General features: G+C 32.4%; 2 protein-coding genes and 1 long non-coding RNA gene across 12 annotated transcripts; 2 read left to right on the top strand and 1 right to left on the bottom strand.

The window, feature by feature from the left end:
• The first annotated feature begins 493 nt into the window (after window positions 1–493).
• Window positions 494–4,964, top strand: LOC123883779. Of its 10 annotated transcripts, none has more exons than XR_006800458.1 (8): window positions 498–1,290; window positions 1,381–1,433; window positions 1,862–1,948; window positions 2,301–2,583; window positions 2,886–2,980; window positions 3,102–4,369; window positions 4,449–4,590; window positions 4,698–4,964. It is a non-coding gene; the product is annotated as an uncharacterized LOC123883779 (long non-coding RNA). The 10 variants fall into 10 exon arrangements; XR_006800456.1 differs by having other exon boundaries at window positions 499–1,290; window positions 2,886–3,002; XR_006800457.1 differs by having other exon boundaries at window positions 497–1,290; window positions 3,102–4,590.
• Window positions 4,965–6,933: 1,969 nt separating this feature from the next.
• On the bottom strand, window positions 6,934–9,771 carry LOC123886897 (probable receptor-like protein kinase At5g61350). The gene is made up of 2 exons (XM_045936171.1): window positions 7,833–9,771; window positions 6,934–7,568 (listed from the first exon to the last, which is right to left on the bottom strand). Exons 1-2 carry the CDS (start codon window positions 9,769–9,771, stop codon window positions 6,934–6,936), a joined length of 2,574 nt encoding a protein of 857 aa, XP_045792127.1.
• Window positions 9,772–12,996: 3,225 nt separating this feature from the next.
• Window positions 12,997–15,502, top strand: LOC123883926. Its single transcript, XM_045932894.1, has 3 exons — window positions 12,997–13,651; window positions 14,838–14,984; window positions 15,085–15,502. Exons 1-2 carry the CDS (start codon window positions 13,142–13,144, stop codon window positions 14,925–14,927), a joined length of 600 nt encoding a protein of 199 aa, XP_045788850.1. The 5' UTR covers window positions 12,997–13,141; the 3' UTR covers window positions 14,928–14,984; window positions 15,085–15,502.
• Window positions 15,503–16,485: the final 983 nt, after the last annotated feature.

Raw genomic sequence — 16,485 nt, 5'->3', positions numbered from 1 at the left:
TGGCATGACTTTTCCAAGGAATAAATTTTTCAAAAAAGTGTTTGGATACATCATTAATTCCCAGGAATCTTTTATTTAATTTTTCTTAAAATAATTAATATATTTTATTTTTGAAAAAAATAAAAGAAAGAAAGAGGGAACATTTGTGAAATCGTGGGTAGATAGTGGTGTAGGCTGGTAGTTTTATACATAACTGATTTTGTTCCTTGGGAATAAAATATTCCTGCGTCTATTAGAAGGGATTAATAATCCTGGCAACGTGGGAAAAAACCATTTCCCTAGAATAATTATTTCCTTGGAACTATTGTTGGTTTCATTTTAACAAACACGGGTAATTTTATTTCCAGCCTTAGATTCCCAGGAATATGTTTAGAATCCATGAAACAAACACACCCTTAATATAATAAAGGATCAGTGGTTTTGCAAGCCCCATTTTGAAACCCTAAATTCTTGCCCAATCAATCTCCTACATTTGTTTCTTCTGACCAACCACATCTTGCCATGCCATTTAGGGTTTCATTTCATTTTAGGGTTCAATTAGGGTTCAATCCTCTTCATTACATTCATTCAAATAATTCTTTGCCAGATGTCTCATGTGGACCTCTCCTATAACTGCTGGTTTATGCAAACAACAGGTATTGCTGGTTTATGCAAACAACTGGTATTGCTGATTTATGCAAACAATTGGCACAAGTGGTTTATGGAAACAATTGTGGTTTTAAGATTGCTTTCCCAATTTTTGTTCATTTGTGGAGTTTTTTTTCTCTCTCTTCCCCCTCTCTCTCTCGTACGCTCTAGCTCTTTCTCACCTTCCTCTCACACTTTCATCTCTCTTTCTCTCTGCACTCTCCATCTCATCCTTCACCATAACATCCACACAACAACCTCCACCACCATCTATGAAATTGAGGCAATGAAATGATGAAATCGGTAAACAATTTTGAATTTTTATGAAAAAATGTTGAAAATTGATGGATTAGGGTTTGGTTGATTTAGGGATCAAGACCAAGGCAGCGATAGTGCCAACCTTGCATGCAAGAAGCGAAGGAGAAAAGAAGAGCGCTCGCTGTTGTTGAAGGTGAAAGGGAGCGCATGAAATCGAAGAGGAAAAGGGTTTCTACCATTCACGAAGAAGATGAAGATCTGAGGGAAATTGGGAAGAAAGAGTTTGGGAAGAAAAGAAAGGAAGGAAAGGGAAATATGGCCGAGTGAGAAAATATTTGCCGGCGGGAGAGAAGTTCCGGCGAGGAGGAGGAGTTCCGGCCGAGAGAGTTCTTGTGGCGGTTTGTGGTCTCTTTCTCTCTTATCATTCTTCGATTTTCCTTCCTCTATTTCAATTACTTTTTTTTTTTTTTTAACTTTGTTTGTTGATTTTTGCAGTAGGGTTGGGCATTAAGGTTGCAATCAAGTCGGTATTTATGATCGCACCGCCGGTAAGAATATAGGTTTCAATTGCATAAATTAAATACTCATAATTGACTTTGTGATTGTGAATTGTGAATATTCTGGATTTTTAATTTGGTATAAGTATTTGGCTTTGATAGATTGTTGTTTCACCTTTCACCTCTCAAAACTAGGGTTATCAAATATAGAATTGAATAAAGCATAGGTTTTTAGTTGCCAATTTTCTGATTGTGGAAAAACCTTAGGTTTTTAGTTGCCAATTTTCTGTTTGTGGAAAAACCTTAGGTTCTCACCATTTCTCTACAAATAATTGAAAACAGTGAAAAGAGTATACATCTGTCAAATATTGAATTGAGACTGGGAAGAATTGTGAGATTAATGCCAAACTGTGTTTTTTTCTCTTAATCTGGAATATACATTCTTTTTTCTGAGAATTTTCTGTTTCTTTCGTGATCAGGCACAATAGTTCCAGTGCTTTTGGTTTGCTGTTCACTTCTATGACACATATGGGCAATCCCTTTCAAACATTCTTGTATCCCTCCAAGTAAGTTAACCAACCTTCAAACGACTATAATTAATGGAAATTCACTTGGATTTTTGACAGTTGGAAAATTTTGAATTTGCCGCAGCCATTTTTCTCAGGGCTGCCTTATTAAGATCAAACAGATCATGTTGCAACTGCATACTTTGAATGTGCTTGACTGAGTTGAAACATGAGCAATCCTATCTTTAGATCGGACAGCCTGAGATACATGACTGGCAAATTCAGGATTTTCCAACTGTAACAAATCAGAAGCATATTTTTTCAAGAATATAGGTTTAAATTGGGTCTGCTTTTTATGATTTGGTAGTCACAGTTATTAATTGACATCATTGGTTTGTATTCATATAAACAGATGGGAATAAGCGCAGTTGATTCTTCAGTTGCTGGTCTTGGTGGCTGTCCATATGCTAAGGGGGCTTCGGGAAATGTAGCTACCGAAGATGTTGTGTACATGCTTAATGGTCTTGGTGTGAAAACCAACGTCGATATTGAAAAGCTCATGTCAGCCGGCGACTTCATCGGCAAGCATTTGGGGCGCCCCTCTGACTCAAAGACCGCCATTGCCCTTAGCCGAGTCACTGCTGATTCTTCTAAGATATGATTATATATATAGTACCATATAAATATATTTCCAGGTGCTTCAACCAATGACAGATCATTCTATATGTTTCATGTGTCATTTTTTTGTTGCATAATTATAGAACAAGAATAAATTTTCCACTCACATTGATGAGTTAGGAAGCAGCAATGCATATAATATGTCAATAGCAAATGCAAGGTTCTCATTTGAGTGAAATCTTGCATTTTTTATACAGCCATCATGCATGCCATTCATTTGTGTATAATGATGTATAGTTAGATATGGTTATACACGGATGACTCATTTTTAACTCTAAATTGATTATATCTTATAATTTTAATTTCATCTCTGTCATAGATGTTTGGTCATGTCGTTTAAAAAAATCATATGAAAGAAACTGAGAAAAATGGCAAGATAAGTAAGGTCATGGATGCCACCCTTGAAGATTTGCAGTAAGTTTGTTTATCTAACCCGGTTAGTGCACTTTATTCAATCATTTTTTGTAGTGTACTTATATGGTTATTTTTACATTGGGGTTTTGACAATTTCTGATTTTGTAGTTTTTGTGTGTAGGTTTTGATATGTGATTTCTTGAATCCATCATGGTAAGTGCGATAACATTAATACTCTTTTATATCCATTTATGCATATCAAAACTATTTTAGGATTCACTGTTGAAGAGAGAATTATGAGTAATTAATTCTCTGATTCTGTTAAGTGATATATTTCAAGTGCATGCAAATTTTAGAATTTTTAGAAGCAATGAAGTGTTACAACTATTATTATTTAACTTCCCTATAATAGATTACATGGTCTATATTGATATCATTTGAGGTAAGGCTCTTATATGTCATGTTCCAGCTCTATTATGTTTCCTATTTGCCTCTTTGACCTGTCATCACTTAATGTCATGTATATTATGCTCTATTATCTTATGTTTGCTTATAACATGTTTGTTATTGTTATAACCATAACTATCACTAATTAGGTGCATACCAAATAATTATTGATTTGTTTCTATGTAAGTTTAAAGTAGCACATGCAGGGAAGATATGAGAATATGAAAAAAATACATGCCTAAAGTTGGTTCTCTTGGGCTTTACATGATGTTCAGGACATACACTTCACAGGCGAGTTGTATGAAAATTTATGAGCTGATTATCAACAAAGCCTTCCTAATTTAAACATTATGATCCTTAATTCCATGTGTTAACGATGAAAGTTAAAAGTGGTTTTTTCATGATGTAGCTATTGGGGGTTTGTTTTGTTGGTTTGGGAGATTAGGGATATTCCAATTAGAAACACACTAATTAAAACACACTAATTAAGCAACTAAACCCCTTAATTTTTTTTTGTAAGCAACTTTTTATTCCTTTTTTACTTGTGCATATAAATTTGGAACTCATGTTGGCGAATCATAATTGCTACTTTTTAGGGGAGGAGGGATAGGTATGTATGGTTACTACTATTTTATAGGGATGACTACATCATCATTGATACTTTTTAGGAAGTCTTGAGCATCCAATCCTATATTTTTGAATAACTCCTTCACTAATACACACATATTTTCTCATTGATCAAATACACCACTCTTCTAATTTTCTTTTCTATTCATCTCCTCTTAAATAAATAAAGGGTTAGAAGAAGATAATTTTGAGATGTTGAGTGTTGAAGTAATTGACTTTTTCTTAACGGAAAATTGATTGGTATTTGATTATATTTTATCTTCTTATGGTTTTTTTTTTGCACTTGAATTGCAGAGTATTATAGTATGGGGAAATATTGGTGGTGTTTGATATAGGTTACCTGGTTATGCCTTTTTTCCTTTTGAAATGCTAGAGGTAAAAAGATTCTAACTTCTGCATTAATTTTCTCTGATTATGTCTCTTTGTGATATTTCAATTAATTGAATTTCTTTAGTTTTGTTTGGTCGGTGGAATGAGATTTTTATTGAGCATGGCTTAAGTGGTGGGGATTGAAACATAGATGAAAAACTTCTATATACACCATGCATGTTCTCATTTAAACTAATGAGGTGAAAAATACAAGCAATACTAATGAGGTAAATTTTTTGTCACATAGCAGCAACGTGGTTCTATTTGTAACATTTGAACATCAATTTGGTTATCTTTTTATCTCAGATATGATGAATTTCCAAATTTTATGCAGGGAACTTTAGATTGTAGGATATGATAGAAGATTATCAATTTGGTTTTGGGCCTTCGATCTATATGCGACATGACTTCCTAAAGAGGGAGGGACCTGGAGTTTGAAGTTATCAACCAAATTAATGGAAAAAAGGAGTTGTGATTATTTTTGAATTATTGTTTAGAGGAAGAGAGAAATAGATTGAGTCTATGTATTGATGTTTTTCTTTAAAGTATATCCTAATGTACTCTTGCATCCTTATTGTGCATTAAAACTTTTTTTTCTTCATATTGTCATGATAATGATAATTTATGTGGTTGTTTTTGTAAATTGAATTTGGCTTCATATGATATAATGAGATTGACCTAGAAAAGTCTTATACATTGAAGGTTGATGAGAGAGGAAAGGAAGGTAGAAATAATTCTCATATGTTGAAGAATACTATTTTGGAACTTGCTATCATGTCCTTCACAAAATTCTTCTATCATCACTAAAATTTCTCCTACCTATATTTTGAATAGCACTCCTATGTCCCATACCACTTCTATCTATTCTCAAATCTCAAATAGTAGTAATCTTTCTATAAATGTCATGGGTCATAGAAAGTTCCATTATAAAATTCGGTGTGATGATTCACTTGAAGTGTGCATATGGTCTGCATTTATGTTTGCAATGATCAATTATGTTTAACCCACTTAACTAAGATTAAATTATATGATGCCTTTAATTTAAAACATCCTATATTTGCAATGATATATTATGCTTAATCTACTTAATTGACAGCATCCATGATTGAAATAAATTTGGTGTTCCGCCAAATGAACCAATTTGTTTAATTTTTATATGCTTATGACTAACTTCATTTGACTCATAACATCCATGATTGACAACAACCATGATTGTTATGTATATGACGTTCTTTCAAACCCGTGCATCGCACGGGGCGGTGACTAGTTATCTTAATTATTTGATTTGATTCTCTTTCTACACGGATTATATGAATATATAATTTAATTAAACATTAGTATTAATCAATATTTTAATTAGTTTGTCTATACTCTCTTCCTTGGTGTGATGTCAACATATTTATTGACATTTCATCTGAAATTTAAATGCAATTAGCCATTAGGTGATTGAGTACAAAATTATTGTTGTAGGCTTTTGAAGGTTAATTTGGAGTTACCTTGTTTCTTCTTCTGCATGTAAATTCTAAAGCAAAAATACCCCTATTTAAGAAACCATTTTTTGCTTATACGTAAAGAATTTAATTGGCATCATTGTAATGTAAAAAGTTCTTCAATTTCAACATATCTCAACCAATCATATTTTTTACTTTATAATAACAATATATATATAAATTAAATTTATTTTTAGTTTACGTCAATCAGAAACGAACCTAAGACTACTGAACCTAAGGGCTTATATAAATTAAATTTATGTATCAAAGTTAATCCGTTTCATCTCAAATATAACTAACAATGAGTTATTATTTGATTCAAAATTTAAATTAATAAATACTCAATTTTTTATTTATTTACTTTGAGGAGAAATACATCAACTTTTCTTAATTAATTGAATTTATATTTGAAACTTAATTAGAATTTCCAAATGACACTTTTGCAATAGCTACAAGCACTATGAACCACTCCCCACATTTATACGAATCTAAAGTGTCGGTTCCTTTTATTTATGGTTAAGATTAGTCAAAAAAAGTTTAGTTTAGTCAAGTTTATACTAGTACTATTATATTAAATATTCTAGTCAAAAAAAGTTTGCCTTATATTAAATGTCATGTAGTATTTGTGTAGAAACCAATCAAAATTAGGTTTGATACAAACAGAAGCTAGTGGTTGACTAATGGATTTTTTTTAGGCCACTCTTTCTCTTAGCCCCAATTTTTTGTTTTTATTTTGAGAATAAAATTTGGATTCTACGTTTCGAATCATATATGGGTTTGGAAAACATTTTTCGCTCGGTAGGTTTCAAAATCTAATTTCCAAACTCGTATGTAAATGTAGAAACAGAAATGCTCATATCATTTGCGATTTTTGCATTTGAAAATTGATTTTCTCTCCCTACATCACTACTTCAAAAAATTTAAGTTATTTGATCAAACCAACTTCTTGTAAACCTAACTATATCCTAAAGGTTGCTCAGTAATAAGGACTAATATAAAAAAAATTCAAGTCCCTTAATGGCAACAAGTTGATAACAATTTTACCTTCAAAACTATTACTAATAATTTCAATCTCCAACTTCACCTTCCTTGAAAATTGACCATTTGAGAAAACAAAATTGAACTAGAATTTGCAGACTCATCACTTGTGACACCATGTAAGTGATCATCATTTCTTTCATATTCATTTGTACTTTGATCTATAAGTGGAATATCAACATGTGATGAAGCTATTTGTAGTTGCAAAGCATGTTCCAAATGCCACAACACATCACCCATACTAGGCCTATCAACACCATGATCTGCTAAACATTTCACACCAATTTGTGAAAAAATCTTGTATGATTCATGATTTATAGTATCAACTATATTTTTATCAATCATCTTGTGAAGATTCCCTATTCTATATTGTTGCAACACCCAATCAGCTAAGTTAGCTTGTTCCATAGGTAATGTAGGACACACAACTGGCCTAGCACACAATACCTCAAATAGGACTACACCAAATGAGTATATATCAGATTTTTGAGTTAGTTGTTGGCTTCTGAAATATTCAGGATCAAGATATCCAAAACTACCCTTAACTGCAGTGCTCACTTGAGATTTATCTTGGATAGCTTTTGATAAACCAAAATCTGAAACCTTGGCTACATAATTCTCATCCAAGAGTATATTTGTTGTCTTCACATCGCGGTGTATTATACTTTGAGATGCACCTGTATTACAAATATAAAAGTGAATTAGTTTGTTGATCAATATGAAATCTAAAGAGTTTCCGTCTCTATCAAACTTTTTTTTGGTTTTCACCACCAGTATCCGGACCATTGGACCGCCTAATCTGGTTCGGGGGTCAGTTTTGGCCCCCTCCCTACCAAGTCCAGCGCCAATCACCACTGGACTTGATTGGTTCTATCAAACTTATTTTACATATGAGATAAATATTCATCTGTTTGATTGTGTAATTTGTAACAATTAATTACCTGTATGGAGATAATGCAAACCGCGAGCAGCACCGATGCATATCTCAAGCCTTTTTTGCCAAGACAAAGGAGAGAAGTTAGAGCCATAAAGGTGCGAACGAAAAGGGCCATTAGACATGTAATCATATATAAGAACCATTTCTGAGTTTTCATCACAGTAACCTATTAGTGAAACTAAATGGCGATGTCGCATCTTAGAAAGCATGCTTAGTTCTGTTATAAACTCATTCATCCCTTGTCCTGAACCACCACTTCCTCTTTTTATAGCAACATTTGTTCCATCTTCCAATATTCCAAGGTACACTTTACCAAATCCTCCTTCACCAATAACTCTTTTATCATCAAAGTTATTTGTAGCTCGTTGTAATTCGGCAAAATGGAAGAACTTTTCTTGCCCTCTTGGAGAGTAATGAACAAAATGACCACCACCATTCTTACTCTTAGGTGAATCAGATGTGTTTAAATTTGTGTTGCAACTTTTCTTACGTCTCGAATGAAGAGGAAGAATCCATGAAGATAAACTTCTACTTTCTTCCCAATCTAGAGGTCTCCTTAACCACCTAATATACATTATTGCTAGTAACAAAAATGCTATCACAGCCAATGCCAAGCCAACAATAGCAATAATTTTCATTACCTTGGATGTTACATTTGGTCCTATGTATTCTCCATCAACAGAGAAAAAACCATCCAAACTATTAGCACTATTGCTCATTTTCATCACCTCAATTCCATTCAAAATTGCATTGGTTGTACTTAGTTGAAGATTAGGTGGCCCTACTTGAATCAAGATAGAACCATTTGTGATATTAGATGAATCAATCACAAAATCCATGTAAAACGCGGTCGATAGAGCTTTGGTTTGAGATGAAAGGTCCAAAGCTTCCACACCTTCAATCCCATTGATGTATACATTGAAATACAATTGATCAAGACTTGTGCTAACAATGTCACAAAAATGCATTCTTATCAAATAAGAGTAGCTTTCTTCAACATTCACCATCCAACTAAGATTGAACTTTGGTTGCATAACTTCAGTGTCTTTCATTTGTACACATGTTGCATAAACTGAATTTGGAGCAATCAATGGTGTAAGATTAACACCATTTTCTTGTGAATACTTTATGCTTTTATTTGAGACAGAAACACTCATAGAGCCTTGTGGAAAAATGTTATATGAACCATCAGTCTCCCATGTTCTTGACAATGTGTCAACCTCAGGAGTTATGGTAGGGCCGCCGACATTTATTCTATAAGATACTTGCAAAGCTGATTTCATCAAACCTTTGAATTCTCCAAGTGGAAAAACTTGAGTTGCTGAATCTGATATAAGTGTATCAGGAGCTGAAACAATTTCAATTGCATTGATGAATGCTAATGAATCTTTCTTTGGTTTGAACTTGAGTGAAAATCTAGCATCAAGAACATTAACAAGATATTCTTTGAAAAAAACTGAATTGTTATTAGTAGGAGAGAATTCATGCAAGAGAACAAAATGATCAGTATGAACAGAGAAAATAGAATTTGTTAGATTGTATGTAGGGTTAGAAAAAGGGAAGAAATAAAGACGAATCCAAATTCGACCGATTTTGGAGATGTAGAAAGTGTATATAGATTCTTCTGTGAAGACTCTAGCAGTTTGACATAAAGGCAATGACGAAGGAGGAAATATATTTGTTATGTTTATTGAATCTACTGAAATTACAATATCTTCGGTCGTTGAAAGGAGAGAAGTAGTTTCACGATCAGATTTGAAGTTTCTACCATCGTTTAGCAGAGTTTTAACGGGGGATCCACAATCAATAAGATAATTAACCAAAGGTGTAAAAGAATTATGATCAGTGACGGAAATAGACCTAGACGGGAAAAAAAAGAAAATGAAAAGAACGAAGAAATTATATGAAGATTTCATATTAACATCTTTATTCTTTTTTTCCATTTGAGATTGAAATTATTATTCAATAAGGTAACAATGAAGTGGACATTATATGATGAAGGTGGAGACATGTAACAAATTTTAATGTATGAAACTAGAAACAAAAAATTGGTTTTGTTTGTTGGAATGGAAGAGAGTAGTAAGTGAGAATAACAAGCAAGAGTTGTTGGTTGCATGTTAGAGGGTGTTTTTTGTTGAAGAGAAACAAACAGAATTGGTAAAAATTGAATTATTATTATTTACATCGAAATATACGTTACACCTTACAATGTTTGTTACTTAGGATGTTCGTTGAACATGAAACAGTTGAAAACGCGTATCAAATAACTAGAATTGGTTTTGAAACAAACAATACTTTAGCATCTTAACAAACAAATTAAGGTTATGCAAATGAAAATAATGTATAATGCAACAGAATATAGTTTTAGTTTTCTAAATTTGGTACATTTTTGTGCTTTAGAAATAGGCTTTGACTAACCAAATTGAAAAATAATAACATGATTACTATATGAAAAATGATACCATATTGTTGGGTCACGAGGGGACAACCCGGGAATGTAATATACATTGGTAAACAGCTTTACATTCCCTTCCCTTTTCCCATTACATTCCTATTACTTTGTTTTGGTTTATAAATAACATACTTTTATATAATTTGCGTTTGATATTTTTGACTTTCTAGCACTAAAGATTGTAGATCTTTTTAGAATAGTTCAAAGACTCGTGCATATTAATGTTGTATCTTCTAAATCTCTAGATATAGTTTTTCACTACATGATTGAATTTATCATCAAAAAAGGATTAGTGTCGCAGTTAGTTATCTAAAAAATTTCATATATATATATAGGGGCTTGCTAATTTAGACTCACATAAAAACATGAAGGTCTAAATTAACAATGCGCACATTTTCACTTTGGACAAAAAACCCTTAACACTTAGTTATTTACACTAGAAAATTGAGGGTTAGTTAGGTAAATTTTATTAAATGTTGTGCATTCGTTTGTTAATTTACACTCACTTAATTATAACTATATGCAACCTAGAAAATCTAAAAAGACAATTTGATACAATCCAAACATATAGGTGTTTATAAATAAAGTGGGTGTAAAGTAGCAAAGTGGGTGCAAATTAAGGAATATTTTTTATGAAAGTTACAAAACTATCCCTCGAGTTACTATAGTTTTAAATAATAAATATGAATGGTTTTTTGATCCAAAGTGAAAATGTGTGCATTGCTAATTTAGACATTCATATTTTTAGGTGGACTAATTAGCAAGCCCTATATATATATATATAGACAGACTCAAATAGTAATATGACCCAAGTTTACAAAAAATAAAACTAAATTAACTTTTTTGCTCCTTCATTAAAAATAAATCTATTATTTAGTTTTATTTTTTTTTACCAAAATAATAATAATAATAATAATCTTTTGCATCAAAAACAAGAAAAAAAAATAATAATTTGTAAGCAAAAAAATAAGATAATCAAAACAAAACTAACCTAAAAAAATGGATATATATTCAAAATTTTAGTTTACTAAAAGTATTATTATAAATACCTCATAGTCCCCTAATTAAACACTACTCTACAATTTAAGTGTTTTGTTAATTGAGAAGAAACCTATGAATGGGAATTCTATTCTCCATTATTGTGCTTATCCCGATTTCTTTTGTTTTGCAGTCTTACAAACTTCGAGTTCTAGTTGAAGAAACAAATGAGAGACTACAAGCTAAACACAAAGATGTTCATCTTTGCTCTAAATATAGTTGATATATGTAAGCCATAGTTTTTAATTTCTTCAAGTGTATGTATGTAGTAACTAGTTTTATTATTCTTATCAAAAGTGTATTGGATGATCCAAACTTATTTGTAACATTGACTAGTTGTTTATATATAGCAAAGTGAAGTTTTTCTTTTTTCTAGTTTCGTATTTAGGTTGATTTCAATTTTTTATTTGAAGTTTTTATATTTAAAGTTTTTTATTTGTGCAATTTGTGATATCACGTTTCCAATAATTTCAAGTTGTTACCATTGCATGCAATCATAAAATTTTCTATTCACAATTTATAGAAAACAGTGGCACTTACAAAAAAATATGAGTTAATTCACAAACCATCTCATAGTTGAAGATTGAAGTAATATCATCACCTATGAAGCATGGCTATATTTGAGAGAGTGTACCAGTGTCGTGCACCGGTCAGTGCTTGCGGTACTCATATGGTACATACCGAAGCCGTACTATTTTATTAATTTATTATAAAGAGTACGCGATGGGTCAATGTTGGATACGTCAAACATAAAATATGTATTTTTATTTTCGGTTTTTATTTGAGAAGAATGAAATTTCTAATGAAAGAGGACCAAAAATCTATTATTTTTAACAAACAAGTTCCAATACACACTATTTTTATTTTTATTTTTTTTATTTTCAAAATTAAAAGATACATTTATTTTTTAAATAAAATACTTTAAAATTTAAGAACATCTAGATATTAAGGTAGGGATAGATATCTCAACTATGTTGGCACCTCTCTCCTTCCCCGTCCTCCACCTATAACTCATATTATTATTAAAAAAGAAAAATAAGATATTACAAGGGGGACTAGACCTTACCCGGGCCAAAGACTTAACGTAGAACAATCAAGCATACCAACTCCTATTTAATCCTAAAAGACAATATAGAAATCCTAATAAATTAAGGCGAATGCACCGACCGTCAGCACGGAACGGTCCATGTACCCACTACTCCCTGCACCAAGCTAAACGATGATGGTTTTTTTCAAGCTAAATAGTCTGACGTCAGGGAATGATACAGATATTGAGATAGATCCGGACAAAGTGAGACCTCTATATCAACCTCCAACCTTCGACAATTCAAATCTTGTTGAAGCAACCCATAATTAATTGAAAGCCAGATTAAGGAATGGTCAGTCAACAGGATCAAGCCCCACGAGCACATGAATTACCAAAAACACCAGCGGCTACATCCGTCAACACAGATTACCAAAAAATTCAATTGACAATACTAATAATATTGAATACCTTCATCTAAAATCAAACACAAAATATCTTGTCACTTCATCTAGGAACTAAATACTAAAAATAAACTCAATAGTATTTATTTTTATTTATATTTATATTAAAAGAAAATCTTTGTAATAAAAAAAATGATTTTAAAATATAATAAAAACTGATTTAAAAGATAATTTTATTGAATATTATAGTGGACTATAAATAAGCATTTGAAAAATGCATACTGCAGAAGCAGAACCAGAACCCAACAACTCTCTAATCTAACGAACCCTACAAAATTCAACTTTCTCAATTCACTCCAAATTTGGCATGACAATTCTTCAATCTTCAATAAACAATGGTCAATGATCGCATTCATCATCACCGTGGTTCAATTCCCGTCATTGCCAATCCAAACGAATCGCCAATGGTAGTAATCAATGATAAAAAAAACGATTTTTCAATATTTCCCCCAATTAACCACGAAAATCTCAATCTCTTCACAAATCACCAAATTCCACCACAATTGCAACCGCAATCACCACCTTCTTGTTCTCCTCCGTCTTTTTCAACTTCTGATTGCGAAACATGTGGTGAATATTCGCCACAATTGGATTCAACTCTTCGAAAAGGTGGAGACTTTATTGGGTGGTTGTGTATTGGTTTTCAGATCTTACGTTCTAAGTTCGTTTCAGCTGTTTCATCTTGCCGGAACCGTGGAGGGGCAATTCGGTCATTTGGGTTACCTGCTGTCACTGTGGTATTCATTGTGATGATGTTGATGAGGAGGAAGAAGAATAGAAGGAGGAATCGGAATCTTACGCCTAATGAGTCTCGTCTTGTGCAAATCATTATGGAGAAAGATGGGGTTTGTTCAAATTCAATTACTTTAATCTTGCATTTTGTTTATTTTTATGTTTCATTGGAATTTCAAAATTTTAGTTACTTGTTGAATAAAATGCGTTTATGCCATGATATGATACTAGCATTAGCATAGAATAGAAAACATAGTAACTACTTAAGTCATTGTGCTCAAGTGATTAATGAGCTCCCCCTAGGACGAATAGCTTGGGAACCCGAGGTCGATTCCTGGTGGGAACAATTATTGGTTAGACTTTACTTTCCTCGCGGCGGCTGAACTTTGGATTACCCCCTTTCCCTAGAAAACAGAAGGTTAACACACAAAAAATAAAATAGAAAGCATAGCTATTTTGCTCCATTGGATGGAAGAGCTAGTGAATTGGATAGGATCACATTTATAGGGAAGAACTAGGACTAGTTTGGGTTTTGGAATAGTTTCTTGCTTTGAAGGGAAGTTTTTTAATTGATGTAACTTTATAGGTCTTGTTTTGATCAGTTTCTTGCTTAGGAGTATAATGTTATAGATGTTTATGGAAAAGTTATATAAGAGAGCTACTGAAAATAATGCGATGCAGAAGCTAATTTCAACTTATGCAAGAAGTTATTGTTTGAAAAATTGAAGTTGTTACAAGATTCTTTTAATTTTTTGAGTTTAATTTATATGTTGTCAGTGTAAACAGTTTTACACTGTTGGCAAATCATAACCAATCAAGTGAATGAATTTAAAAATAGTTATGAATAAAGGAAAATGTTTTGAATAATTTCACGGTTATGATTGATTGACAGTGTAAAACATCTGTTTACACTGATGGTGTATATGAATTAAATACTTTTTTAAAATGCTTCTTGATTAGTTTATCAGGGCTTGCTCATGAGAACATAGCCCTGTTTAGTATTTTATTCTGTTTGGCTACTTTCTCAAGATTGGATCCGTAGTTTGCATAAGCATGGCCGGGCATGTTTGTCTCTATCTAGTTTCTATTCCTTCATTTACCTCTAGTCAAATACAATGATGTTTGCCTCTGTCTGCATTCTATTCATTCATTCACCTTTGTATAAATACAATCATGTTTGTCTCTGTCTGCTTTCTGTTCATTCATTCAGTTGAAGCCTTACTTTTGTTGCAGTTTCTTGTCTGTCCTTCATTTCTCTGGTGTTTCTTCTCTGGTTCTGATTGTTTGTTTTATTTACAGAAAATTGCCCAACTTTTGCACCAGATAGCACAAATGAATGAAATGCTGATTGAGCGTCACAAAGCTTTGGCTGCAAAAGTGGTTAAATGATTGGCTAAGGTTTGCGAATATGGTACCTATTGCAAACCACATTCATGAAGAGTACTGGTAAAGATCTTTTCTGTAGTACACTGATACTGTCTTTCTTCTTTCCACTTTGAAGTATCGCTGCTTACATTTGCACTTTGCAATTTGCGTGGTTCTGCAGGTATTTGTTGGTATGTAAATAGACAAAAGAACTAATTATGATTCTTGGTGCATATTCCCCACTACAGCAGATTGTTCTAACATGAACTAAGAAGTGTTTTCATCTCAAACATAATGGAAGAAAATGGCTGGCAGGGAAACTAGCAGAGCACACTCTAACTGTACTAATGTTTAGTTAGCAATGTTCTTCTTGCTCCGAAATTTAGCACATATTGCATTTTTACAAGCTGTTGATCTCAAATTGGCTCCAACATTTTGGTTTAGCTTTAGGAAAGTCCTAAACTTGGTTTTATTTGACCAAAATCTATTCTTATTTGCATTTAGCTTTTGTTAATGAAAGAGGGTCAATTTTCTCAAGCATGTAATTATTTTTGTATGAAATTCTTAAGCATATTATGTTAGGTTTGATTTGTGATTCATGTGTATGAAAAAAAAATTATGCAGAAAGGATTTTGTCAATGGTACCCAACATGATATTATCTACTTATCTATTGCTGTAGAAATAATGATGTTTTCCTCCCTTTTATGATAAAAAAGAAAAGAAAACCAACATTTGAAGTGTTTAACAACTCATTAGATTTTAAAACTCAAAAATAAAAATAAAAAATACACTAAAATTTATTGCTTAGCAACTCAGATATCACTGGACAATGTGATTTGGATACAGGCCATTTTTAAAAAATCAAACTGGCTTATTCAACAGCTAAACCAAAAACTAGAGAATTTTAATGGGTTGAAGATAACTTGGAGTTGAGATTTCTGTATGATCCTTTCTCTTTTTTTTTTGAGGTAAAGATTTCTGTATGATCCTTGGTATATACTGGATGCAACCAAATGCATCCCAACTTCCAGTTAGTCAATTCTATTACCAATTCTACCTCAGTAACTTGGTATGGCTCTTGTTATGGAAAGCAAAACAATTGGCCGAAGCTAAAACATGGTCTTACACTTGATATTTGTTTCAGGGTTTTTTATGTTGCCTTATCCTTTCTTGCTTTTTTCCTTGTTAGCAAATCTTGTGTTAGTTTCTCTATTGTGAAGTCTAATTTTGTTTGTATCTTTTGGCTCTCTTTTATCACAAAATATTATGTCCCGAAGAATCACGTTTAAATCCAATATTATAGCAAGTCGCATGATGTGTTTGGAAATTTCTAAAGCTTTTCAGAACTAAATCAGGAGTGACTAGCGGGGACAGTATGTGTTTCCTAACATACTCGGTCTCTTTCTTACTGAATGAGTTTTGACGCGAACATCGCTAAATAACTTGGATACATCCTGTTACTGTAAGATTTCCTAATATACAAGTAATGTTGCAGCTAAAAGTTTCTGGTGCATGCATGGTATAGATATTTTTTTTCAGTCTCGTTATGACTTGCATGTTAAAGCATCCTCTTTAACATTC

This window comes from Trifolium pratense, linkage group LG5 (genome assembly GCF_020283565.1).
Source record: "Trifolium pratense cultivar HEN17-A07 linkage group LG5, ARS_RC_1.1, whole genome shotgun sequence".
Taxonomy (NCBI): Eukaryota; Viridiplantae; Streptophyta; class Magnoliopsida; order Fabales; family Fabaceae; genus Trifolium; species Trifolium pratense.
The sequence above is the reverse complement of the archived record's forward strand: the minus strand, read 5'-3'. Positions and strand labels throughout refer to the sequence as shown.

Bases quoted from the DNA above. Each gene is read 5' to 3' on its own strand.
- LOC123886897 (XM_045936171.1), bottom strand. From the start codon at position 9,771: ATGGAAAAAAAGAATAAAGATGTTAATATGAAATCTTCATATAATTTC. The intron at 7,569-7,832 runs GTAATTAATTGT...TTTGTAATACAG, and splicing joins TTTGCATTATCTCCATACAG to GTGCATCTCAAAGTATAATA.
- LOC123883926 (XM_045932894.1), top strand. From the start codon at position 13,142: ATGGTCAATGATCGCATTCATCATCACCGTGGTTCAATTCCCGTCATT. The intron at 13,652-14,837 runs GTTTGTTCAAAT...TTTTATTTACAG, and splicing joins TCATTATGGAGAAAGATGGG to AAAATTGCCCAACTTTTGCA.